The sequence below is a fragment of the Lethenteron reissneri genome, chromosome 26 (genome assembly GCF_015708825.2).
Source record: "Lethenteron reissneri isolate LAM-NWPU_2019-01 chromosome 26, ASM1570882v1, whole genome shotgun sequence".
Lineage (NCBI taxonomy): Eukaryota > Metazoa > Chordata > Hyperoartia > Petromyzontiformes > Petromyzontidae > Lethenteron > Lethenteron reissneri.
The window spans coordinates 16,050,560-16,076,824 of record NC_083804.1 but is presented as its reverse complement, the minus strand read 5'-3'; the positions used below and the strand labels follow the sequence as shown (position 1 = coordinate 16,076,824).

General features: G+C 54.1%; 1 protein-coding gene across 2 annotated transcripts; it reads left to right on the top strand.

Annotated features, from left to right (window-relative positions):
* Window positions 1-1,098: 1,098 nt before the first annotated feature.
* On the top strand, window positions 1,099-25,884 carry HAGH (hydroxyacylglutathione hydrolase). 2 transcript variants are annotated; one of them, XM_061560872.1, is made up of 9 exons: window positions 1,099-1,170; window positions 16,001-16,173; window positions 17,392-17,456; window positions 18,480-18,597; window positions 19,162-19,270; window positions 22,616-22,719; window positions 23,285-23,386; window positions 23,853-23,932; window positions 24,088-25,884. In XM_061560872.1, exons 2-9 carry the CDS (start codon window positions 16,069-16,071, stop codon window positions 24,185-24,187), a joined length of 783 nt encoding a protein of 260 aa, XP_061416856.1. In that variant the 5' UTR covers window positions 1,099-1,170; window positions 16,001-16,068; the 3' UTR covers window positions 24,188-25,884. The 2 variants fall into 2 exon arrangements, with proteins under 2 accessions (XP_061416856.1, XP_061416855.1); XM_061560871.1 differs by lacking the exon at window positions 1,099-1,170 and adding an exon at window positions 1,180-1,313.
* The last annotated feature ends 381 nt before the right edge of the window (window positions 25,885-26,265 follow it).

Below are 26,265 nucleotides of genomic sequence, written 5' to 3'. Positions count from 1 at the left end.
GCCGCGTGCCTGCTACAGTGTGACGTCATCACGCATGCGGTGACTGGTGGTTGCAAGGATTCATACTCTTAGGTTTTGTCGGCAAAGACACGTAGGTAAAAATAAAAGAAATAATAAAATAATAATAGCAATAAAAGAAACATATTTTATTAATATTATTTTATTATTTATTTTAAAATAAATAATAGCAATAAAATAAAAATATTTTATAAAATATTTTTATTTCTATTAATTTTTTTTATCTTGCTGTGGTTGTACCACCTGATGACGATCGCTTGTGTTGCGATCGAAACGTCGTGATCTATTATTTTTCTACCTACGTGACTTTAGCGAAATGACCAAAGAGTACGGATTCCTGCAGTCAGGAAAGCTTCAAATCAAGATTTAACACCTGTTTTGTTGGCCAGAAAAAAGGGGAAAAAACCTATTCTTTTATTTTGACACTGCCAAAGGAGGTCCCATGATGTAGATTTGAAGCTTTCGTGACTTGCAAGGATTCATTCTCTTAGGTTTTTTCGGTAAAGTCACGTAGGTAAAAATTTATAATAAAAATAATAGAAATAATAATAGAAATAAAAAAATAAATCACGACGTTTCTGAGGCAACACAAGTCTCCGTCATCAGGTGGGACCGTCACAGCCAAATTTACTGTATCAATTTTGCCTCACTTGATACAGTAAATCTGGCTGTGACGGTCCCACCTGATGACGGAGACTTGTGTTGCCTCGGAAACGTCGTGATTTATTATTTAATTTCTTTTATTTTTATTATTTATTTTTCCCTACGTGACTTCACCGAAACAACCTCACAGTATGAGATCCATGATGTGTTGGTGACGCCAACGCGCACACGTTTACAGGCGCGGTGACGTGCAGTGACGTCACCACGCACAACGTGCAGTGACGTCACCACGCACAAACGTGCTGTGACGTCACCACGCACAAACGTGCTGTGACGTCCCCACAAACAAACGTGCTGTGACGTCACCACGCACAACGCGCGGTGACGTCACCACGCACAACGTGTTGTGACGTCACCACGCGCAACGCGCGGTAACGTCACCACGCACAACGTGTTGTGACGTCATCTCGCACAAACGTGCTGTGACGTCACCCCGCACAACGCGCGGTGACGTCACCACGCACAACGTGTGACGCTTACGTCGTGCAGGTGAGTGAGAGGGCTCTTGGCGGAGGGCTGCACGCGTGCGAGGATGAGGCTGCCGCCGCTGCTGCCGCTGCTGCTGCCCCCTCTGACTCGCCTCTCCTCTCGGCCGCTCGCCGCGCTGCCCGCGGCGCGGGGCCCTGCCCGCGGTACGTGCCCCGTGCGGCGGCCGGGCAGGGGGCCACGCTGGGAGAGAGGTGGTGGGGGGGGGGGAGGCCCTTTTGGCTGCCCTGGGTTGTGTGTGGTCCCACAGTAGTAGGGTCGGGATCGGGGGGCCGAGCCCCCCCCCCCTTCCCTTCTCCCGTCTGACGACGCCAGGTCAAGTCGCACAACATCACGAGTTGGTGGTGGTGGTGGTGGCGGTGAAGGAAGTGAATTGCGGCCCTCTGAAGTCAACCGCCTGCCCATGGCGCTAGGGCCTCCACTAGAGGGAGCCCTCGTCCAGTCTCGAGTACAAGAGGACAGAGTGGAGTCGAGTCCAGTCGAGAGTCCAGTCTCGAGTACAAGAGGACAGAGTGGAGTCGAGTCCAGTCGAGAGTCCAGTCTCGAGTACAAGAGGACAGAGTGGAGTCGAGTCCAGTCGAGAGTCCAGTCGAGAGTACTTGACCAGGGGTTTTTTTTTTGACGGGTGTGCCAAGGGGTCATTTGGACCTTAGTTTAATCGTGGTGGTTTACCGTAGCTTCATTTTTTCTTTACTTATTCAATATCCCCAAGTGAAATATTAACGTCCCAAAACGCAACACGACAAAAGGGTTTGTCATTATTTCGCGATCAACCCGTGATTCGTGGGGGGGGGGGGGGGGTCAGGCTGCTCACAAGGGGTTCTTATCACCTGCTGGGGGGCATCTCGCAAACCCCGGGTGATGACCCCGCGGGGGTTGCGAGGTGACCCCGCGGGGGTTGCGAGGTGACCCCGCGGGGGTTGCGAGGTGACCCCGCGGGGGTTGCGACGTGACCCCGCGGGGGTTGCGACGTGACCCCGCGGGGGTTGCGACGTGACCCCGCGGGGGTTGCGAGGTGACCCCGCGGGGGTTGCGAGGTGACCCCGCGGGGGTTGCGAGGTGACCCCGCGGGGGTTGCGACGTGACCCCGCGGGGGTCGCGACGTGACCCCGCGGGGGTCGCGACGTGACCCCGCGGGGGTCGCGAGGTGACCCCGCGGGGGTCGCGACGTGACCCCGTGGGGGTCGCGACGTGACCCCGTGGGGGTCGCGACGTGACCCCGTGGGGGTTGCGACGTGACCCCGCGGGGGTTGCGACGTGACCCCGCGGGGGTTGCGAGGTGACCCCGCGGGGGTTGCGACGTGACCCCGCGGGGGTTGCGACGTGACCCCGCGGGGGTTGCGAGGTGACCCCGTGGGGGTTGCGACGTGACCCCGTGGGGGTTGCGAGGTCACCCCGTGGGGGTTGGGAGATGACCCCGTGGGGGTTGGGAGGTGACCCCGTGGGAGTTGCGAGGTGACCCCGCGGGGGTTGCGACGTGACCCCGTGGGGGTTGCGAGGTGACCCCGTGGGGGTTGCGACGTGACCCCGTGGGGGTTGCGAGGTGACCCCGTGGGGGTTGCGAGGTCACCCCGTGGGGGTTGGGAGATGACCCCGTGGGGGTTGCGAGGTGACCCCGTGGGGAGTTGCGAGGTGACCCCGTGGGGGTTGGGAGGTGACCCCGTGGGAGTTGCGAGGTGACCTCCAGTGGCGTTCTAATATCGGGAGGAAGAGGTTTCCAGATGACCGCAGAAGCGCATCTGAATGTGCACGATGCAGTGACCATCTTAGTTCGATGGCTCGCCGAAAGTTTCTGCGAGGATGACCAGAGTTCGCGTGATGATGGTTTATGCCCCTTGACTAGATCAGCAAGGTATTGTGGTTCATTTGTGGCGAGCACTTTGTGTGTAATGAGTGCGACCAGTTCATGTATTCGTTTAGCAACTGGAAGCCAATGCAGCTGAGCGAGCACCGGACAGACACGTTGGGATCTTGCAGTACCCGGCACGACACGTGACACAGAATTTTGTACATGCAGCAGCTCGGTAATGTTTTTGACAAACGTCCCGTAAAGTAATGAGTTGCAATAATCAAGCCTTGTCGATACTATGCTTCACCCGCCGTGTTGGACTCTGAAGGGTCTGTGGGGTTGGGGTCTTTAGGGCTGGGGACTGTGTTTGGAGTCTGTAGGAATTTGGTTCTGTGGGGTTGGAGTAATGGACGGCTTGATAAGTTACATGACATCATTCCTATCGTTCGCCTGAGCAATTCATAACTAGCAAGCTTACGTATTTATAAGCTTGACAAATTATTTAATTCCGATGATTGGAATGTGTACCAGAGGTACATCAAAGCACAACATGAAGTCCATGAAAATGTTAAAATACAAATTACAAAAGTAACGTAAACTTATATCACGATAATCGTCAAATCGTGAAATTTAATCTCGTAAAGTGAAGCATTAAACCGTGACTACCCCCGGTGTAATCTACAGGTCATACTCTGAGCCTCGACCAGAAATTCCACTCATCAGTGCCGAGCGAGCTGGCAAGACCATTCCAACATGGTTGTTAAAAAAAAACTGCTACTAAAGTGTAATATAATACTGACAAGCTACTCATTTGGAAGTGTTCGTGCGTGATATTTCACTTTTATTGGTCGTATAATGAAATTGGCGGCACTAACGTGGTAGCCACCTAAGGTGGCAGCGCGCTCCGTGTCATGGCCCCGCAATTTGTGGCCCTGAGCCGCGAGGCGGCTGCTTCCGCCACCAGACTGGGGATTTAAAATCATCCCAGTGCCCCTGCATCATCCTCGCTGAGCCTTATACATTTTTTTTGGTTTTTTTAATTATAATTTATATCACTCTTTGGTTCTTTCGGTAAAGTCACGTATAACACAAGCAATCATCATCAGGTATAAAATAAATAGCAACAAAAATCTAACCAGAAAACTATAGACAGACATACAAGCAGAGAGATATCACAAAGATACACAGAGATAGAACACACATCGGCACACAGAGAGAGAATGTCTCTGTGACGAGACCTTAAATAGAGAGAGGGGGTGGGGGCGGAGAGAGGGAGGGGCCAGAGAAAAAAATTAGCATGTCAATGGGTAGGACGACGGGCGGCAAGGTACGCAAGCTTGAAAATTAGGAGAGCGGGAGAAAGACACACTAAATTAAATAACCTAGCAAAATATCGAAATGTAATGTAATGCAACACAGAGAGTCGGTCAACACACAATTAACGCATAGCCTGGTTGAATACGTATTTCAAAGATTGCTAAGTTATAAGTTAAGTGTGAAATTTGAAAGACACAAACACGAAGATGTTCATGGTTCGAATCCAGAGGCCGCCCCGGTTAACGCTGCGTGAGCGTGTTTTGGAACCACCTAGTTTCACCTCTATCCGCATTTATAATTACTCGATTAAAATCACCAACGTTTACGTGCGAATGCCATTTTACATAATAATTTGCAATAAAAAAAAATCTGTAATTGTAGAATGTGATGATGTTATCTGGCGCCCCGAGTTGCCCTTGAAAAAGAGCTTCTGGACTCGGTGAAATTTTCTCGGGAAATCAACTTCTAATTCTGACTACGTGCCGTCTGCATCACAGGAGACGTTTTGAGATGTCGTGGTCGTCATTGGAAGCGGCTGGTAGGCCATTGTGTTTCTGGCGTCATGGTACAAATTCGCCAAATTTGAAAGCTCACCCCCCTGAAAGTTACTCACTTGAAATATACGTAGCAATCATCGCCTTTGGACCGCGACCCCTCCTGAAAAAGAGCCCTGAGACTCGGTGAGGCTTTTCCTAGGTCAAGAAACATAACGATAATGATTCATATGTGCAAAAAAGTTATAATTTATCGGTGCATGCAATGATTCGTGGATTGAAATAGTCCCTTACCGTCCATTATGTGTTGCAAAATTATAATTTATTATTTTTGAGGATTTATACGGAATTCCCTGGATTGTTTAAGATGCTGGGTGAAAATAAGGCACGGTGCACCAAAAACCTGTTCCCCAGTGTCAGAAGTCACCCGGTAAAATTAAATAAAAAATACAGTTTACAAAATATCGCCTCGTGCGTACATACACCTACCCGGGGGAGAGGGGTGTGTGGGTGATAAGTAAGTCTTACAATCGGGAGGATGCGGTATGAACATTCACCAGCAGTTTTTTAGTAGTGGGGCATATATCGATTCTTTCATGGATTAAATCAATTATTAGCCTGACTATCGTGCTTGAGAGAATTGATTGTTTCGTATGATTTGTATATGTTGTATGACATTTCTTCACTTGCATACGGCCCTCACCCCAAATCGCCCCACCCCCCCCCAACCCTACACTGGCGATTTGATGAACTGTCAGGATTCAAGGGCACGACGATTCGGCCTTGGAAAATAAAGCTCTATAAACGTTCTTTATTTCACCCGGGAAAGACTTGGAACCGAATCCCAAGGTTTCGTTTCAAGCGGGGGTCCCCGTGTTGGGCATTTTTTGGCCAGTTCCAGTGATGAATGCTTGGGCCTCGTTTCTCACCAGATAGTAACTGACCCCCTGAATGGCGAGCTAACACAAGGAGCGAGATAGAAAGTGGATGCTAATCGTGGCATAGCTAAAGCATCGCTTCTTGTCAGCGGGATGCAGATTTGTCAAATTCACCGTTGGCTTGCGTGGGAGGGCGGTAAGGCGGTGGTTCGTGCATTGTACGACGAGCCCGGCGAGCCGAGTTCGATTCCCAGCCACGGCTCGCGTGGATGGCGAGTGATGTCTGAACCAGGCCGACCCACCACCCCCCCGTGCATCAATCTGTACTGTCCAGCGTGGTGAAGTATGGTCAAACAATCCCCCGTGACCAACGCAGCATGGGCAGGCCTTCGTCGAGCATTGGATTGACAAATCTACTTATTAATAATTACTTTTAATATCGGTGAAAGAAAGCTCAAGTGCCAGCCTTTCAATTGGTTACGTCCACTGTGAAGATGGAGTGACGAAATCTCCTCGTTTGTCGGTGCGGAGTGGATTATTACATCACAGAACAGTGAGTGATGGTGACGGTTTGGGATTGCCTTAATCCAGCAGTGAGGGGAGTGACCATTGCCGATGATGGTGGTGACAATGATTGGTTACAGGACGTCACGTAGGGAATTTTTCCAGCGCGTCTTCAACTCGCTGATGATCTTTAACCGGGTCCGCACACCTCTGTGGATGTCATGTTGTGGACGTCCTTGCAATCGGTTGCAGAGGGGGACGGGACTACTTTCAAGTATCGATTCGCTTGGGCGATTTGTAGCGACGCGTCTCATCGTTTTTTGGGTAACGGCCATCGTGCCGCTACGTTCCTGAACGTGCGCCAGAGGTCGCAAACGGGTTTTGATTCCTTACCCGTACCCGGCCGCACCAGGGTCGCGAATGGCTACCCGTACTCGTACCCGGCCCGGTACGGGTAGCCGGGTATCGGGTAGGGTACGGGTATCGGGTACCCGGTTGCGACCTCTGACGTGTGCCACTGAATTTTCCGTTGCACAGCCACTCGCTCGGATGTGGACAAAGCAGTCGCACGGGATTTCGAGAGCGATTTCGGTTGCGCAAGTGATTGTTGAGGTGTGGCTGGTCCTCCAGTGGGGGGGTTTAATGAGTGATGGACTCTGACCCCTCTCACCGAGCCCCCCCCCCCGCCTACAGAAGCCTCAGGAGGTGGTGGGGGGGGGCAGAGACATCACTGCTGCGATTGACCCTGTCGGGGTCAATGGCGAAGATTGAGTCTTCCCCCGTGGGGAGAGAGATACAGGAGCGCTGGAATCACTCCCCCGGGAGCAGTAGGAGGATGATTTATCGTCGTGCCTCGCGTGTACATACACACGGATACACGAAGACGGGCACACTCGCTCGGACATAGATAAATATACACATTAGAGACACTAATACAGCCACATACACGCAGGCACATTTATAAATATACACATGTTTAATACAGACTCTGAGACACTAATACAGCCACATACACTCATAAACATTTATAAATTATACACATGTTTAATACAGATTCTGATACACTAATACAGCCACATACACTCATAAACATTTATAAATATTCACATGTTTAATACAGATTCTGATACAACAACAACAGCCATTCGCCACTAAGTGGCGGTGACGTCACCACGACGCCTGTGCCAGGCCATGTGCACCTTGAGGCCACGTGAAGTGTCGAACGCCCGCTGGCAGGAGGTCACGGGGCAGACCCAGCAAGTGCCACGGGTCGACTGACTGAGACGACTGTGCCCCCCCCCCCTACTGTTCCATATACACGCAGACACACACAGAGAAATATACACACATGTACACAGACTTGGGAACACCAACCCTCACCCCACACAGCCATGCACACTCCAGACACAGACAGAAACGTAGAGAGACTCGCATAGACAAACACGAGCACAGAGACAAACACACAGACGCGCGTTCCGACGCATACGGACACATGCATGCGTCTCCCATTCACAAGCTCTTAGGAAAACTGTTGTTAGCGAGTACCTATTAAAGCCAGAAACACATCATATAATGCTTTAAGAAACTAAGAACCCCCTGTATAACATTTACAGGCGAGTGCATTTTACAGGCTATTGGGGGTAAATTATATTAACGAGCACCTTTGAAAGCCACGCACGCCATAACCCCATTACAGAGTTAAAGAACCCCGTATAACGCCTTTGCAGGCTGTTTGAGCCAACATGCATGTGCTGTTTGAGCCAACATGCATGTGCTATTAGCGCCAACATGCATGTGCTGTTTGAGCCAACATGCATGTGCTGTTAGCGCCAACATGCATGTGCTGTTTGAGCCACCATGCATGTGCTGTTAGCGCCAACATGCATGTGCTGTTAGCGCCAACATGCATGTGCTGTTAGCGCCAACATGCATGTGCTGTTTGAGCCAACATGCATGTGCTGTTAGCGCCAACATGCATGTGCTGTTTGAGCCAACATGCATGTGCTGTTAGCGCCAACATGCATGTGCTGTTTGAGCCACCATGCATATGCTGTTAGCGCCAACATGCATGTGCTGTTAGCGCCAACATGCATGTGCTGTTAGCGCCAACATGCATGTGCTGTTAGCGCCAACATGCATGTGCTGTTAGCGCCAACATGCATGTGCGGTTAGCGCCAACATGCATGTGCTGCTAGCGCCAACATGCATGTGCTTCTAGCGCCAACATGCATGTGCGGTTAGCGCCAACATGCATGTGCGGTTAGCGCCAACATGCATGTGCTGTTAGCGCCAACATGCATGTGCTGTTAGCGCCAACATGCATGTGCTGTTAGCGCCAACATGCATGTGCGGTTAGCGCCAACATGCATGTGCTGTTAGCGCCAACATGCATGTGCTGTTAGCGCCAACATGCATGTGCTGTTAGCGAACCTCAACCACGATGATATGGCAGCGATAGGTTTGTGAGATGTCTGCTGAAGCCCCATGACAAGGGTGTCAGGAGAGAGAGAGAGTTTGTGTCGTTTTGCCATTCTGACTCAGTTGAAGGAGCCACGCACTTGCAGTGGTTTAACTACGTGGTGCATAGTTGAAGGTTGCGTGGCCACAATCACACTCCTGTGCCTTGTCTTGGATGTATATCTATGAGCCTCTGTGGGTCTCTATGTATTGCTGCGTGTCTCGATGGGGTAACTACAATGGTCCATCGTTTGGGTTGCGTCGCCATAAATCGCCCTGCTATGCGCACATTTACATCTTCACCGTCTCCGCCCCCCCCCCGTCTTCCCCCCTCTCGTCTCCCCCCCCTCCCCCACATCTCCCCCCCTCCCCCACATCTCCCCCCCTCCCCCACATCTCCCCCCCATCTCCCCCCCCTCCCCCACATCTCCCCCCCCTCCCCCACATCTCCCCCCCCTCCCCCACATCTCCCCCCCTCCCCCACATCTCCCCCCCTCCACACCCCCCACCTCCACATCCCCCCCCTCCACATCTCCCCCCCCACATCCTCCTCCCCCTCCACATCTTCCCCCCCCCCCCACATCCCCCTACCCCCAACATCCCCCCTACCCCCACATCCCCCTACCCCCACATCCCCCTACCCCCCACATCCCCCCCACCACATCCCCCCTACCCCCCCCACATCCCTCCCCCCACATCCCCCCCACATCCCTCCCCCCACATCCCCCCCACATCCCCCCCACCACACATCACCCCTACCCCACATTCCCCTACCCCCCACATCCCCCCCACATCCCCCTACACCCCACACCCCCCCCACACCATCCCCCCACCCCACATCTCCCCTCCCCCCAACATGGCATTGTCGTCTGCCGCCACTCGCTCTGAGCACCGGGGGGCGCTATCGGAGCGGTGGAGCCACGCGCGGCACCGCCCCCCTCCCCCCTCCCCCCTCCGGGCCCTCCTCGCGCAATTAACTGAACCCCGCCGCTGCGCAATCAAGGGACCCCGTGACCAATTAAAGGGGCCCCAACTTACGCCATTACGACGCCCCCCCAGCCCCCCCCCGCCCCCCCCCGGCGCTGCACCAGTTAAACCCCGACGTGCGCAATTAAGCGACCCCCATCAAGGGCAATTACCTGACCCCTCCAGTGCCGCATGCCTCGCGTTGCGTAATTAACTAAACTCCACTGCGACTAATTAAGAGCCCCACCTTGAGCAATTAACGCAGTTCCTGGTGTGCCTCACCTGCTCCCAAGTCGACCCCCCCCCCAGTCCCCGTGCTCCCTCAGCTCCCCCTATTCCCTTTGCCCCCCCCTACTCCCTCTGCTCCCTCTAATTCCTCAGCTCCGTCTAATTCCTCTGCTCCCCAAGTTACCCCTGCTCCCCCCAAATCCATCTGATTGCCCTGCTCCCTCTGCTTCCCCGGTGGCCTCTGATTCCCCTTTTCCTTCGATTCCCTTCCTGCCCCTTCTCCCTCTGCTCCCCCTAATGCCCCCCTGCCCCATATAACCCCCTCCCCACTCCTCCTGCTCCCTCTGGGCTCTCAGATCTCCATATCCCTCCTGCTGCCCTTCTCCCTGTGTTCCATCTGCTCCCTCTGGGCTCCCAGATCTCCACGTCCCTCCTGCCGCCCTTCTCCATGTGTTCCATCTGCTCCCTCTGGGCTCCCAGATCTCCATGTCCCTCCTGCTGCCCTTCTCCCTGTGTTCCATCTGCTCCCTCTGGGCTCCCAGATCTCCATGTCCCTCCTGCTGCCCTTCTCCCTGTGTTCCATCTGCTCCCTCTGGGCTCCCAGATCTCCATGTCCCTCCTGCTGCCCTTCTCCCTGTGTTCCATCTGCTCCCTCTGGGCTCCCAGATCTCCATGTCCCTCCTGCTGCCCTTCTCCCTGTGTCCCTCCTCCTCCTCCCTCTGGGCTCCCCAATCCTGCTCCCCTCCCCTTGTTCTCGGCACCCCCCACCTACCTATTCTCCCTCTGTTCCTCCTACACTCCCTGCCCCCCCACCCCCACGTTCCTATTCCTAATGTTCCTCTGCTCACCCTGTTCCCCCACTGACCCCCCCCCCGTTTCTCCGGCTCCCCCCCCAGTATCAGGGAGGAAGGGGATGACTCAGTTCCAACCCCCAGCTGCAAGCGACGCTTGCAACTCTCACCAGCGATAGTCGAGACCAGGCTCTTGTGGGTCTGAATGGGGGTCCTGCCTAGGCGGACGGGCTCCACCACAGTGGGAGAACGGCCAAGCGCATCTTCCACGAGACAAGCAGATTAACTCCATAGCAGGTCCTGGTGTCAAGGACATGGGCTCTCATTTGCTGTTCTGCCACTTAAAGAGTCTGAGCAGATGTTCTTGCCTGGACCCAGCGTGCACTCAAGATGTTGTGCGGATGTGCCAATGTGGGAACAGCGTGCTGGTAATTACAAGCCCATGGGCTGCACGGAAATCTAGCAGCCCCTCCTACTGCTGCTTTTGGGCTTATCTGGCCCCATGCATTGCGTCCGCTTCTGCGCAAGCGCTGTGTGGAAGCTGCCTGGCCTGTCACTCCACACAAAGCTCTGCGTCTTATCAGCCACAGTTAGACCCTCTCTTTATGCTTGTGAAACATGTACCCCTTTACAAGAACACCTGAGCTTGCTTGAACCATTCATGCTGGCCTGCCTACGATCCATTGTGGGCTTTCCAAGGCTGGATTGTGTGATGAGCTCACGGCTCTCCTTGAAATATCGGCGCACAGTCCCATTAGTGAAGCTCCTCTGGCAGGCGAGGCTGGGTCATGTAGCCCGCATGCCCAGCCACCGCATGCCCAAATCAGCTTCTGTTTGGTCGGATAGAGGGGGCTGAACGGGTGCACCACAGGCGAGAGAAGAGATGGGCTGATGTGGTTTGGGTGAATTTAGTGATCAACAAACTAATCCAGCAGTAGAACTGCTGGATTATGCTTTCCGTCTGAGGACGACCGCTTGTGTTGCGATCGAAACGTCGTGATTTATTATTATTTTTTCTACCCACGTGACTTTACCGAAAGCACCAAAGAGTATGGATTCCTGCAGTCACGAAAGCTTCAAATCGAGAATGTCACAGTGGTTAGGCCACTGTGCTACAAATCTGAGACCAGAGTTCGATTCCCGACTACGGCTGACATTGGGTTCAGTGACTGGCTGGCACACCTGTAATTCAGCACTGTGGAGGGGTGAGGGTTGGCGGGTCGCACAGGTGTGAAACCTCCCTTCAAGGTGCCATACTCCGGCTCACCAGGAGAGAGGCAGTACAGCAAGTTCACTAATCGCCATCTGCTTTCATCTGTGTGGTTTTGTACCCTTCGTACTTGAAGGTTTTCTCCGGGTGCTCCGGCTTCGTTAGACGTTCATATACACCTGTCATTTATTTGCCGAAAACGTCTTAAATAAAAGCCCCAATGCAGGACCCTCCTGAACAAAAGAGTCCTCGGATTCAGTTTGCCTCGCCTGGATAAATAAGTAATGAATAAGTAAATAACCATCTTTGCTTGGTTCTTTCGGTAAAGTCACGTAGAAGGGAAGTAATAAAATAATCAAAATAAAACATAATAAAATAATTCTCACGACGTTTCGGCTACAACGCAAGCAGCCGTCTTCAGGTGAAGACGGCTGCTTGCGTTGTATTTTTATTATTTTATTACTTCCCTTCTACGTGACTTTACCGAAAGAACCAAGAAGATGAATCCCTGCAGTCAGCGAAAGCTTTAAATCGAAATTTAAATAACCATCGGCAATGGGGAGACGATTTTTTTTGTTGTTGTAAGCATTTTCATTATTCACGTTACCGACATTCCAACAATAGACACACTGTTTGGCATCGCAGGACGTGCGCGTCCTTATTTGCAGAGCTCATTGTTATTTACCGAGCTTATTTGTGGTGATGATGATGATGGGCATGACTATTATCTGGCACTCACTGGCTTCTAGGCATTGTTGTTGGCCACGTGACCGCCACCACCACCACCACCGACTCCCGTGCAGTGACCATTAACGTATGCGCGTTTGTCCGCGCACCGAAGTTTACGTGTATAATTATATCAGCAATTATAATTGAGTCTGCTTCCCCCAGAGGTGGGACAAAGTCATTGTTATGCAAGTCCAAGTCGAGTCTGAAGTCATCAAATTCATGACTCGAGTCTGACTCGAGTCCAAGTCACATGACTCGAGTCCACACCTCAGAGGTGGGACAAAGTCATTGTTATGCAAGTCCAAGTCGAGTCTGAAGTCATCAAATTCATGACTCGAGTCTGACTCGAGTCCAAGTCACATGACTCGAGTCCACACCTCAGAGGTGGGACAAAGTCATTGTTATGCAAGTCCAAGTCGAGTCTGAAGTCATCAAATTCATGACTCGAGTCTGACTCGAGTCCAAGTCACATGACTCGAGTCCACACCTCTGGCTTCCCCCCCCCCCACATTGCCACGCACACCTCACTTACCACACGCTTCCCCCACCACCACCACCTCCATCCACACACAGAGCCCTTTTGCCGGCCCAACGCGTCGAGTTAATGGGCGATGCGACTCGTTATCGGAGCGTGCGCACGCGGGGAAATAAAGGGGCCTCGCTCTAATTACACAGCGCCTGCCTCTCACCCCCCCCCCACCACCACCACCTACTCTCCCCTCTCTTCGCTACCCAGCCTCCCACGCTCTCCGCGGGTAGCTTAACGTCATCCCCCCCCCCCCCCCCCGTTGAAGACCTGTTATTTGCTGTCAGTGCGAGTGTGTGATTTAGTGCGGGGAGGAGAGGGGAGTGGCGCCACGTGAGTGTTTTTACTCTCCCCCGAGAGGGGCGGGGATCGTGTGTTTAACAGCACACGTGGGAGTGTTTGTTTTTTACATCCCACGGGGGAGTAATTTTGTTATTCTACCTTGGCGGAGTGCGTTTTGTTGCTGCCTCAATGCTAAGGGAGTGTTGTGATTCTTACGGTGGGAGAGTGTTTCTTTCTCAATGGGAGAGCGAGTGTTTTGCTATGGTAGAGTTGCTACTCTCTGGGAGAGCGAGTGTTTTACTATGGTAGAGTTGCTACTCTCTGGGAGAGCGAGTGTTTTACTATGGGAGAGTGTTCTCTCTCGGGGAGAGTGTTTTACGATGAGAGTTTTTCTCTGAAAGTGAATGTTTTACTATGGGAGAGTATATCTTTCTCAACGGGAGAGTGAATTTGTTACGGTAGAGTGTTTTACTTTAGGAGAGTGTATAGAACTGCTTTTCGTATTTCGTTTGTTAGCCTTGCCCCGCACCTCCAATTAGCACGGTTGATCACTTACGGCGCGAAGGAAGTTCAACAAGATATACGTATGTTTCTGTTTGGGCGAGTGTTTTTCTTTCGAAGAGCGTTATTATCTCTTTCTGGGGTAGCGTTTTACTGTGTATGTTCCTGGACGTCTTTTATGGGAGAAGAGAGTGGTGTTTGCCTAGGAAAGTGAGTGTATGTTCACTGTATCTCGAAGATAGTGAGGATATTAAAGAGAGAGATAATATTACCGTCTCCCTGTTAGAGAGTATACTGACATTACTCCATACAAACGAGCGATTATTTCCCTCTCCCTGGGCAAGGGAGTGTGTATAATTCTCTCTCGTGTAGAAAGTGAGAGTGTGCAGTACTTGAATTGCACTCTTCCTGGTAGAGAGTGACTGTGTCTTACTCATTACTCTCACCCTGGTAGAAAGTGCCAGTGTGTGCATTACTAGTATTACTATCGCCCTGACGATGCGTGCATTACTCATATTATAGCAATGCCTGGTAGAGAGTGAGAGCGTGTGAATTACTTGCATTACTCTCTCACTGGTAGAGAGTAAGAGTGTGGATTACTCCTATTACCTACCCTCTCCCTGGTAGAGAGTGTGTGGATTACTTCTATTACCTACCCTCTCCCTGGTATAGAGTAAGTGTGTGGATTACTCCTATTACCCTCTCCCTGGTAGAGAGTAAGAGTGTGGATTACTCCTATTACCTACCCTCTCCCTGGTAGAGAGTGAGAGTGTGGAATACTTCTATTACCCTCTCCCTGGTAGAGAGTGAGAGTGTGGATTACTCCTATTACCCTCTCACTGGTAGAGAATGACGATGCGTGCATTACTTGTATTATAGCAATGCATGGTAGAGAGTGAGAGCGTGTGAATTACTTGCATTACTCCCTCACTGGTAGAGAGTAAGAGTGTGGATCACTCCTATTACCTACCCTCTCCCTGGTAGAGAGTAAGTGTGTGGAATACTTCTATTACCTACCCTCTCCCTGGTAGAGAGTAAGTGTGTGGAATACTTCTATTACCTACCCTCTCCCTGGTAGAGAGTAAGAGTGTGGATCACTCCTATTACCTACCCTCTCCCTGGTAGAGAGTAAGTGTGTGGAATACTTCTATTACCTACCCTCTCCCTGGTATAGAGTAAGAGTGTGGATTATTTCTATTACCTACCCTCTCCCTGGTAGAGAGTAAGAGTGGATTACTTCTATTACCTACCCTCTCCCTGGTATAGAGTAAGAGTGTGGATTACTTCTATTACCTACCCTCTCCCTGGTATAGAGTAAGAGTGTGGATTACTTCTATTACCTACCCTCTCCCTGGTAGAGAGTAAGAGTGGATTACTCCTATTACCTACCCTCTCCCTGGTATAGAGTAAGAGTGTGGATTACTTCTATTACCTACCATCTCCCTGGTAGAGAGTAAGAGTGGATTACTCCTATTACATACCCTCTCCCTGGTAGAGCGTGAGAGCATGTGAATTACTTGCATTACCCTCTCACTGGTAGAGAGTAAGAGTGTGGATTACTCCTATTACCCTCACTCTGGTAGTGAATGACGATGCGTGCATTACTTGTATTATAGCATTGCATGGTCGAGAGTGAGAGCGTGTGAATTACTTGCATTACTCCCTCACTGGTAGAGAGTAAGAGTGTGGATTACTCCTATTACTCTCTCCCTGGTAGAGAGTAAGTGTGTGCATTACTCGGTATATCTCCCTCCCTGGCAGAGAGTGAGAATGTTTATACTGCAGGAATCCGATGAGATATGAAGATCTTCTTCACAAATGCCCAGTAGGGGTAAGGTCGGAACGTTACAACAACAACCAATACGAAAACACGCTACGAGTGTAAAGTATAGGAACGGTAATCGCAAAACAATAACAAAAATAACTAAACTTTTTATTTTACCAGGTAAAGGCCACTGAGCTATAACCTTCTTCAGAAGCGACCTGGCCACAAATGGTAGCTGAACGAAGTGGCTTATCACGGGGAAAATTCATAGCAGCCAAATAATCTCAACGCGTGTTTCTCAACATTGTATCCGTTACTCGTATTACTCTCTCTCCCCTCTCTCTGTGTCTGGCAGAGTGTGACGCTTCTCTCCCCCCCTCGCCCCGCTCGAGCCAGGAGCCGCCGTGTCGGTGCGTCAGAGTGGATCGTTCTCCCGTCGGAGCGGATTGACGCGGCACGGAGCCATGAGGGTGCGCCTCGTCCCCGCGCTGCAGGACAACTTCATGTACCTCCTGGTGGACGAGCGCACACAGCGCGCTGCCGCCGTCGACCCCGTCGAGCCCGACAAGGTCAGGGGTCAAATTTGGGGTCGGGGCAGGGGGCAGTCGTGATTTTGGGTCGTGATGTTTTGGGGGGGGATCAAATCCACGCTGCAACTGCCGGTAATCGCGTTAGTGGCTGATGCAATTCAGGGAGCTGCGTGGCAAGATGTTAATTGCCTCGTCTGGTATGCAGGAGGTCGTGGGTTAGACCTTGACACCTGTATATTTGGAGTTTGCGTGTCTATCTCCCCATAGTCACGTGGATTGTTCTCCGGGTCTTCCGGTTTTCCCCTCCACGTTGAGAATCAACGTGAGTATGTGGCTGCTCTCAATGTCCACGTGATATGAGCCACTTCGTTGAGCTTTCATTTGTGGCCAATTTGTGATCGCTTCTGAGAAAGAGCTATACAGCTCAGTGGACCATAGTTTAGAATTTAAAATTATTATTTCATTTCAAACTCCTTGAGGAAAAAGTTTGCAATTTAAAAGCAGTCACTTTAACGCTATCAATCTGGACGAGTATGGAAAGTAATATATACCCTTCAGATATAATCTTTGATTTAAATACAATCTCGTGTATGAACAGGAGGGAGTTCCTTTTTCTTTGATCTGGTCGGGAGATATCATTTCGTGGGCTCATTGAGGTTCTTCGTGGAGAGGTACCTTGCGGCTGAGATCAATATGAAGGTGAGAATTAAAAAGTAGCATTGAGACGACTCAAGGCCCTGACTGAGGCATATTGAACCCATGAATGAGTACCTGGTGCGGTGGAGAAACATCAGCACTGGGGGCGACAATGGTGACTGGGCACGGTGTTGCGCACCCCTTCGTGCGCCATGCCAGCCTCCACAGGTGTTCGCTACGGGCACTTGCCCCCTCCAGTTGTAAGGCTATACGGGGAATCTTTGTCTTGGTAATGATACATGCATACAGTACGTGTGCGTGTGTGGTAGCACGCTGCGCTGTGCTACGAACCCGGCGACCCGAGTTCAGTTCCCACTCGCGGCCAACACCAGTGACGATTATCTAACCGGTCCTGGGCCTCCCCCTCCCCTAGGTCGACTCAGCCTCAAATGAGTACCTCACACGGCAGGTAAACCGCCACTATTACGGAGACACATGCGGTTGGGCTGGCCACCCACCCCCTCGTGTGCCATGTTGGACTTCATAGGTGCTCGTTAACAGCACTTGACCCAACAGTTTGTTGAGGCTATACGGGGGATTTTTGTCGTTGTGCGTGTGCAGATTATTGCAGCTGCTCGGGAGGAGGGTGTGCAGCTCACTACTGTGCTCACGACTCATCATCACTGGTGATACCACACACTGCTCATCACACTTGCCACACATGGCACACACGCAGAGTGCTGGGTGGAGAGTATGTGTCGGGTGGTTGTGTTGTTTACATCGAATACACTGCACACACACACGCACATACTCTGCAATACACACACACACACAGTGATTCTCACAAACACACACACAGTGACACAACAAAGCCTTTAGCAGACTGCAAGTGCTGTTAGCGAGCACCCATTAAGGCCGGCACGGCACACAAAGGGATGGGTGGCCAGCACCACGCCCGGCCACCTTTGTTTCCCCAGTGGCGATGTTTACACATCGCACCAGCTACTCATTTGAGGCTGAGTCGACCTCGGGGAGGCCCAGGACCGGTTCGAATAATTGTCACCGGTGTTGGCCTTGAACTAGGAATCGAACGCGGCTTGCCGGGTTTGTGTAGAGCAGCGTGCTGGCTGTTGCACTACCATTCGGCACGCACGCACGCATGCACGCGGCAACACAAACGCTGCACGTGCGTGCGCACACCTCCGCTAGCATGCGCGTCACGCAAAGCTGCACAAGGGCACGAGTCGCAGCCGTGCGCGCAGCTCCGCTAATGCTGTTTGCTCTCAATGCCCATCACCATTAACACGACGCTTAGACACAATCAGCAGCACGCAACACAATTACTATGCGCCGTGTGCGCGGCGCTCCACTCGCCAATTACAATGTCGATGATTTGTAACGGGCTGCGGGGGTCCGGGCAGGGGGTGAGTGAACGAGGGGGACGAGGAGGAGGAGGTGAGGAAGGGGGGGGGGAACGTGGGGTTAATGGGTTTTAGCGTTAAGGGGGGGTGAGCGTCGGGTGACGAGGTGTGGTGGATGGTGAGGGTGCGGTGAGTGTGTTTGCTGGCCGTGTGTGGTGAGCGTAGTGGCGCTAGTGTGGTGAGTGAGTGGTGAGCGAGTGGTGAGTAACCTGTGTGCGTGTGTGCCTGTGTGTGTGTGCCTGTGTGCGTGTGTGCGTGCGTGTGCGTGCGTGCGTGTGTGGTGTGAAGGGACCACGCTGGCGGTAATGAGAAGCTGGTTGCCATGGAGCCGGGGCTGACCGTAGTCGGGGGAGACCAGCGAATCGGAGCGCTCACCTCGCACGTCAAGCACGGGGATGAGCTGCAGGTGGGGGTCACACCCCGCTGCATGCCATACTTCACCCCCTGTAGCACCCCCCCCCCGCCTACTCCACGGCCCCCACTGTGTGAGCGTGGGTGTGTGGTGCCGGCTGAGCCCGCGTGTGTGCCGTGGTCTGGGGAGCCGTGGTGCGGCGGCTTTCAAAGGTGCTCGCTAACAGCGCTTGCCCCCGAAACAGTCTGTTGAAGGCTACGTCGGGGATCTTTGTGTTTGTGTGCGTGTGTTGCGGTGTGGAGGGGGAGCAGCAGTTGCAGCGGTTAGCGCGCCGCGCTACGGACCCGGCGACCCGAGTTCGATTCCCGCTCGTGGCTAGCACCAGTGGTGGATGTCTGAACAGGTCTTGGGCCTCCCCTAGATCGACTCGGCCTCAAATGAGTATCTGATGCGATGTGTGAACATCGCCACTAGGGAGACAGAGGTGGCCGGGGCGTGGCGCTGGCCGCCCGCCCCCTTCGTGTGCCGTGCCGGCCTTCACAAGTGCTGCTCGCTCTTGCCCCAACAATCTGTTGAGGCTATTCGGGGCATCTTTGTCTTTGTGTGTTTACGGTGCAGATTGGCTCCCTGAACGTGCGGTGTCTGTTCACCCCATGCCACACGTCCGGCCACATCTGCTACTTCGTGACCCAGGAGGGGAGCACGGAGCCCCCCGCTCTCTTCACCGGTGAGCGTTACCCCCCCCCCGCCCCCCGCCCCCCGCCCCCATTACCCTCTTCACCAGTGAAGGCCCAGGACCGCCCCCGCCCCCTGCCTCCCGCAAGGTATTATAGCGACACATCGATTCATCTCTCGCAATCGATTCGTCCACAGACGACATCGTGTGTCTGGAGCTGCAACTGTCTATTATCTCTAAGCAGTCAACTCGTCCGTCAATTTTCACCAGGCATTCGTTTCGGGCCACCCCAGCACGCCAGCCACATCCACGGTACCTCTCGATTAATCCTCCTGATTGATCGTCTGCAGACGGACGCTGTTATGTACAGCAGCGGTCGCCCACTGGCATCTTCCGTTGCCGCACGCTGCTCTCGAATGCACCGCACGCGGCTCCGTCGAAGGGGCATAACGTAGAAACGCACCATCGCTGTAGCAAAGCATAATGAATGTCTCCCGTGCTGTGCCGATAACTGTCAATGTATATATACACTTTATATATATATTTTATATATGTATACTTTATAGATATACACTTTATGTAGAAACACTTTGATCTTTGCAGAACTCGTGGGTACTTTTTTGTCTTTGGTTCTGTCAAATGTTGGCCACCACCCTTGATGTAGAGGAATCGTAATCTAATATTGCAATTACTATGTTAATCGATTCAGCACTTGAGTGAGGCCTTTGTCCAGCATTGGATAGATCGTGATGATCATGGTGATGATGAAGATGACGTTGACGTTCCAAATGACAGTCCAGTATTACGTTCGGGCGAATGGGGGGACAGAAAAGTGCGGAACGGTGCCGAAAGCGACAATATCCGTCCCTGGAGAGACTCTCGCCAGCCCCAGTAAAGATTGTCTGAACCGGTAGGAATGTGGAATTGTCCACCACAGGGCTCTCAGGGCTGTGGAATGGGAGACGCACACCAGCACTGCCTCAGCGCTCATTTGAACGGGAAATCTCTTGGACTTTTGTCGACTTCTCCAACCGGATCACGACCACGAATCCGTCGTCACTCATCGGATTGTCACTGCCGCCGCCGCCGCTCCTCCATTGTGAAATGTCGTCTCGTGTGTTGTCTGTCACTCCCACACTCGCTTTATCTCCAATATGACCACCACCCCCCACGCCCCCCCTCCCCCCATTACTCATGTCTAACATCAACGTCAAACATGACGCGCGCACATAGCGCGCGTCGTTTGTTTAATGAACCGTTACTTTCATGCGAAAATTGCCTCTCTCCGTTTTTGTGTTCAACTCCCGAGCTTCGGTGGGGGTTCTCCCCGCGTCTTATTTAATACCGTGGGCGCGCCCTTTTTTCGTTCTCAATCAATAATTGCCCTGTCCGTCACGGGGAACTTCATCACTTGCCCGGTTTCCCTGTGCCTCGGCAAATAGCGATGACATTGCGCCGGTCCGACTTAAGTTTTACAAAGCGCTGCAAACGACCGCCGCGCACACCCCGGTCAACTCGGCCGCTGAGAGCGTGCGCGCGCGTGCTCTCGTGTGTGTCTGCGCGCGTGCGCTGAGCAACTACAAACTCGCCGTCTGCTCAGGCGCTCTTGATGAGGCTCTTCCTAATTTAAATGTAAATCCACCGCGGGCGGTTTTTTGAGCCGCGTGTGTTGTGCGCTATAGGGTGGCGTTGAGGTTTGGGTTTAGAACGTCGGGGAGTGTTGGTGTATTTTTCGGAGGCCGTTTACGCGGCGTTCTTTCAACGGGCGGGCGGAGAGAACCGGCCGAAATTTGAGCCCTCTGGCCCCACTTCCATATTTTTCCGCCCCCACACGGCTGGGGGGTGGGGGGGTCACTCTCCTGGGGGGTGGGGGGGGTCACTCTCCCCTCCCCCCCGCCCCCCACACGGCTGGGGGGTGGGGGGGGGGTCACTCTCCCCTCCCCCCCGCCCCCCACACGGCTGGGGGGTGGGGGGGGGTCACTCTCCCCTCCCCCCCGCCCCCCACACGGCTGGGGGGTGGGGGGGGGTCACCCCGGCGAGGTGGCAGTGCTGCCTCACTCCTCCAAGAAGCGAGCTGGGCATCGCCAGTGGTAGCTCGAGGAAGTGGCTTGTCGCGTGGAAGATTAGAGTGCTCGTCGAAATTACTCGGAACGCGTGACGTTGATTCTCAGGGTGGAGGGAGAAACCGGATGACCCGGAGAAAAATCCACGTGACCACCGGGAGAGAGACGCAAACTCCAAATATGCAGGCGTCAGGGTCAGAATCGACATCTCGCTGCCCTGCGGGTAGCCCTGCAGCAGTAGCAGCAGCAGTAGCAGCAGCAGTAGCAGCAGCAGTAGCAGCAGCAGTAGCAGCAGCAGTAGCAGCAGCAGTAGCACACTTCACTTGTGCTGCTTCCCCGTGATCCCCGCTCCTCGCTCGTTGTCTTCAAGTAAAATCCCTCTCCTCCACTCGCCTGTTCCTTGAGCCCCCCCCCCCCCGGCCCCAATGTTGTCGAGGGCCTCCCCACTTTTTCACTCACGTGCACGTACCAGGCTAGGCGGACATCTGTCCCTCTGTCTCCCTGTCTCTGTCTCCCTGTGTCCACATCCACCTGTCTCCCCATCGCCCTGTGTCCACATCCACCTGTTGTCTCCCTGTCTCCACATCCACCTGTCGTCTCTCTCTGTCTCCCCATCTCCGCTATCTCCTCGCCTCCGCCCCATCTCCTTATCTCGCTGCCTGTGTGTTGTGCGAGCGCTGCCACTCTTCCGCGGGTTAATCTCGGCTGACGATCAAGTGGGGGAGCCCGCTGAGACTCTGAGCTCTCCCGCCCTCTTCGAGGGAAGACCTGGCTCACAAAGGCCTTTTCGTGCACGTACGATAGAAAGGTCATAAACAGGAGCAACGTACGATGGAGTGAATGAGAACCCGCCAGGGTGTGCGCGCGCACGCGGGCGTCTTTGTACGTATTGTTTGGGGAGTGGCGGCACGATGGTTTAGCACACTGCGTAACGAACCCCAGAAAACCGGGTTCGATTCCCGCTCGCGGCCATCACCAGTGACTGTTGTCTGAACCGGTCCTCCTCCCCTAGGTCGACTCGGCCTCAAATGGGTACCTGGTGCAGTGTGTAAATATCGCCACTCGGGAGACAAAGGCGGCCGGGTGTGGTGCTGGCCAACCACCCCCCTCGTGTGCCGTGCCGACCTTCGTAGGGCGCTCGTTAACAGCACTTGCCCCAACAGTCTGTTCACGCTACACAGGGGTTCTGTGTCTCTGTACAGGTGTGGCCCACGGCCTTCATCGGTGCACGCTAACAGCGCTTGTCCCCAACAGTTTTGTCAAGGCAATACGGTGGGGGGGGGGGGGGGGATGTCTTTGTCTTAATTTGTCCCCCGCCCCCTCCCCGCGGCAGGAGACACGCTGTTCGTGGGGGGCTGCGGCCGCTTCTTCGAGGGCACCCCTCGGGAGATGTTCACGGCGCTCGTCGAGGTGTTGGGGGCCCTGCCCCCCGAGTCGGTGCGTCCCCCTCTCATCTCTCCGCGTCTCTACGCTCCGGCCCTCGGGGGGGCGGGGCTCCGACGAGAAAAACAAAAAAAAATCTTTACAATTGGGCCCTCCGTCTTCCGAGTGAACGCATTTGGCAATCTCTCACGAGTCAAGTAGTCTGCTTAAATTAACTCTGCCTCGCTGGTTTTCTCTGCTATCGACTGGGGCGCGCGTGCGCGTGCGTGCGTACGTGGTTGCGCGTGTGCGTTGTGTGTGCGTTGTGTGTGTGCGTGCGCGCGCGCCTGTGTCTGTGTGGGGAGTGGTCGTGTAGCGGTTCGCGCGCTGCGCCGTGAACCCGGCGAGTTCGGTTCCCGCTCACGGCCATGGATCTCCCCTAAGTCGACTCGGCCTCAAATGAGTACCTGGTGTGGTGTGTAAACATCGCCACTGGGGAGACAAAGGCCGTGGTGTTTGCCACGCACCCCCTCGTGTGCCGTGCCGGCCTTCATAGGTGCTCGCTAGCAGCACTTGCCCCTACAGTCTGTTAAGGCTATCCGGGGGGGGGGGCCCTTTGTCTTTGTGTTTTCTACCACAGCGAGTGTACTGCGGACACGAGTACACGGTGAACAACCTGAAGTTTGCACGTCACGTGGAGCCCGGCAACTCGGCAGTGCTGGAGAAGCTGGCTTGGGCAACGGTGCGTCTCCTCTCGCCCCCCTCCTTCACCCCCCCCGCCAGCCCCCCACCCCCCCAGCCCGCCCACCCACTAGCACCCTCCCAAGTGAGGCACGGGAGAGGAGTGTGGTAGCGCGACCGTGATAACCTGTGTATTGGAGGAGAGTGTGTGTGTACGTGTGTGTGTGTACGTGTGTGTGTACGTGTGAGTGTGTGTGCGTACGTGTGTGTGTGCGTACGTGTGTGTGTGTGCGTACGTGTGTGTGTGTGCGTACGTCTGTGTGTGTGTGCGTACGTGTGTGTGCGTACGTGTGTGTGCGTACGTGTGTGTGCGTACGTGTGTTTCTGTGCGTACTTGTGTGTTTGTGTGGGGAGCGGTAGTGCCGCGGTTAGCGGGTGAGTTGACCACGGGTGAGTTTACCTTGTCTGAGTTGACCGCATCTTAGTTGACGTGTGAGTTGACCGTTGTGTTTTGGCCGTGGCTGCAGGAGCGTCAAGCGAGGGGTGAGCCCACTGTGCCCTCCTGCATCGGCGATGAGTTCACCTTTAACCCCTTCATGCGCGTGAGGTAAGAGCTGAGTTCTCATTGTGGTGCACGTGGTGGACATTGGTCTCGCGTAGACAGACACGAGCGTTCCTCATAACCGGAAACTCACGTTCCTCATAACCAGAAACTCGCGTTCCTCATAACTGGAAACTTGTGATCCTCGCTGTGTGGAACAGGGAGCCGACGGTGCAGAAGCACGCAGGGAAGAGTGACCCCATCGCCACCATGGGCGCTATCCGACAGGAGAAGGATTCCTTCCGGCCCCCAGCCAACTAGCAGCGGCTCCACCTCAACCCGGCTCCACCTTCACCCGGCTCCACCTTCACTCGGTTCCACCTTCACCTGGCTCCACCTTGACCCGGCTCCACCTTGACCCAGCTCCACCTTCACCCGGCTCCACCTTGACCCGGCTCCACCTCGACCCGGCTCCACCTTGACTCGGCTCCACCTTCACCCGGCTCCACCTCGACCCGGTTCCACCTTCACCCGGCTCCACCTTCACTCGGTTCCACCTTCACCTGGCTCCACCTTGACCCGGCTCCACCTTCACTCTGTTCCACCTTCACCTGGCTCCACCTTGACCCGGCTCCACCTTGACCCAGCTCCACCTTCACCCGGCTCCACCTTGACCCGGCTCCACCTCGACCCGGCTCCACCTTGACTCGGCTCCACCTTCATCCGGCTCCACCTCGACCCGGTTCCACCTTGACCCGGCTCCACCTTCACTCGGTTCCACCTTCACCTGGCTCCACCTTGACCCGGCTCCACCTTCACTCGGTTCCACCTTCACCCGGCTCCACCTTCACCCGGCTCCACCTCGACCCGGCTCCACCTTGACCCGGCTCCACCTTGACCCGGCTCCACCTTCACCTGGCTCCACCTTGACCCGGTTCCACCTTCACCTGGCTCCACCTTGACCCGGCTCCACCTTGACCTAGCTCCACCTTCACCCGGCTCCACCTTCACCCGGCTCCACCCAGCTCGACCGCTGACGATCGTACGACCGCACAAGTCTGCTGCAGGAGCCGGCCTTACTCTCCACATGCACTCCGTGTGTTCGTGTGCGCTTGTGTGAGTGTGCGCGTGAAGGGGAGGGGGTAGTGTAGCGTTTGGCACGCTGCGCTACGAACCCGGCGACCCGACTTCAATTCCCACTCACGGGCCAACACCGGTGACGATTATCTGAACCGGTCATGGGGCCCTCTCCTAGGTCAACTCGGCCTCAAATTAGCACCTGGTGCGGTGTGTAAAAACGTCGCCACTGGGGAGACAAAAGCGTCGGGCGTGGTGCTGGCCACCCACCTCCTCGTGTGCCCTCCCTGCCTTCATATTTTCTCGCTAACAGCACTTGCCCCGACAGTCTGTTAAATCTATATGGGGGATCTTTGTCTTTGTGCGTGCACGTGCGTGCGCGGTCTTGACCCTCATCACCCTCGTCTCCCGACGCCAGTCCCAGCCCGCCGCGGCTCGACAAGACCTTCTGCTTGTTTCACGCCGACGCTCCGGATTCTCCGGTGCTGCCTTTGTTTGTGATGAGAGGTGCGCGTGCGTGCGTGTGTGTGTGTGTCTGGTTGATGAGGAGCGTGTGGTTGGTGTGGTGCGTGTGCGGATTGAAAGCATACGCCGTGAGGATGAGGCGTGTGTAATTGATGAGTTCTGTGTAATTGATGAGTTCTGTGTAATTGATGAGTTCTGTGCGATTGAAGGCGAAGGGGTTGTGCGGTTAAAGTGAGGGGGTGTGTTGTTGACGAGGTGTGTGTGTGTGGTCGATGAGGTGTGTTTGATGAAGTGTGTGTGGTTGACGAGCGAGGCCATGCGGTTGACCGCGACATCAACGCGGCTACGCGAGGCCTCCGCTCCCCAGCGATTCCGCATCACCGGTCCTGGTTTGGTTTTTTTCCCCCTCCTCTTCCACTTTTTAATTCTCGTGCTGTCCCGCTGCCAAACCGCGAGGAATAAATCTGCAGATTCATCGCTGCGCTGTGGTTCGGGTGCTTCTTGGGCCGCGTGCGTGCGGCCACGCACGGGGCTCTGTGCGGCCACACACGGGGGCTCTGTGCGCTGCGCTGGAATTTATCGGCAGCGTCGCCGTCACTCTCTTTATCTGTGTGCTGGCTGCGCTTTGGCTGGACGTGTCACGAGCGTGGTGAGGGAGTGGGGCGGATGATGGACGGCGGTCAAGAAGAATAATAGGGGGGGGGGGGTTGGAAGGCAGCCGAGGCATGGAACGCGTCGTCAGAAGGGTGGTTACGTTCCTACCAATGAGATGAAGTGATTAAAAAAATACTCGGTCCGTGCGCACGTGCCGGGTGTTGATTGTGCATATCGCGGGACGCCGCGGTGGCTAGGAGATG

Coding starts and splice junctions, on each gene's coding strand:
- HAGH (XM_061560871.1), top strand. CDS start 1,214: ATGAGGCTGCCGCCGCTGCTGCCGCTGCTGCTGCCCCCTCTGACTCGC. Junction 18,598..19,161: donor AGCACGGGGATGAGCTGCAG/GTGGGGGTCACA, acceptor TTTACGGTGCAG/ATTGGCTCCCTGAACGTGCG. Junction 19,271..22,615: donor GCCCCCCGCTCTCTTCACCG/GTGAGCGTTACC, acceptor TCCCCGCGGCAG/GAGACACGCTGTTCGTGGGG.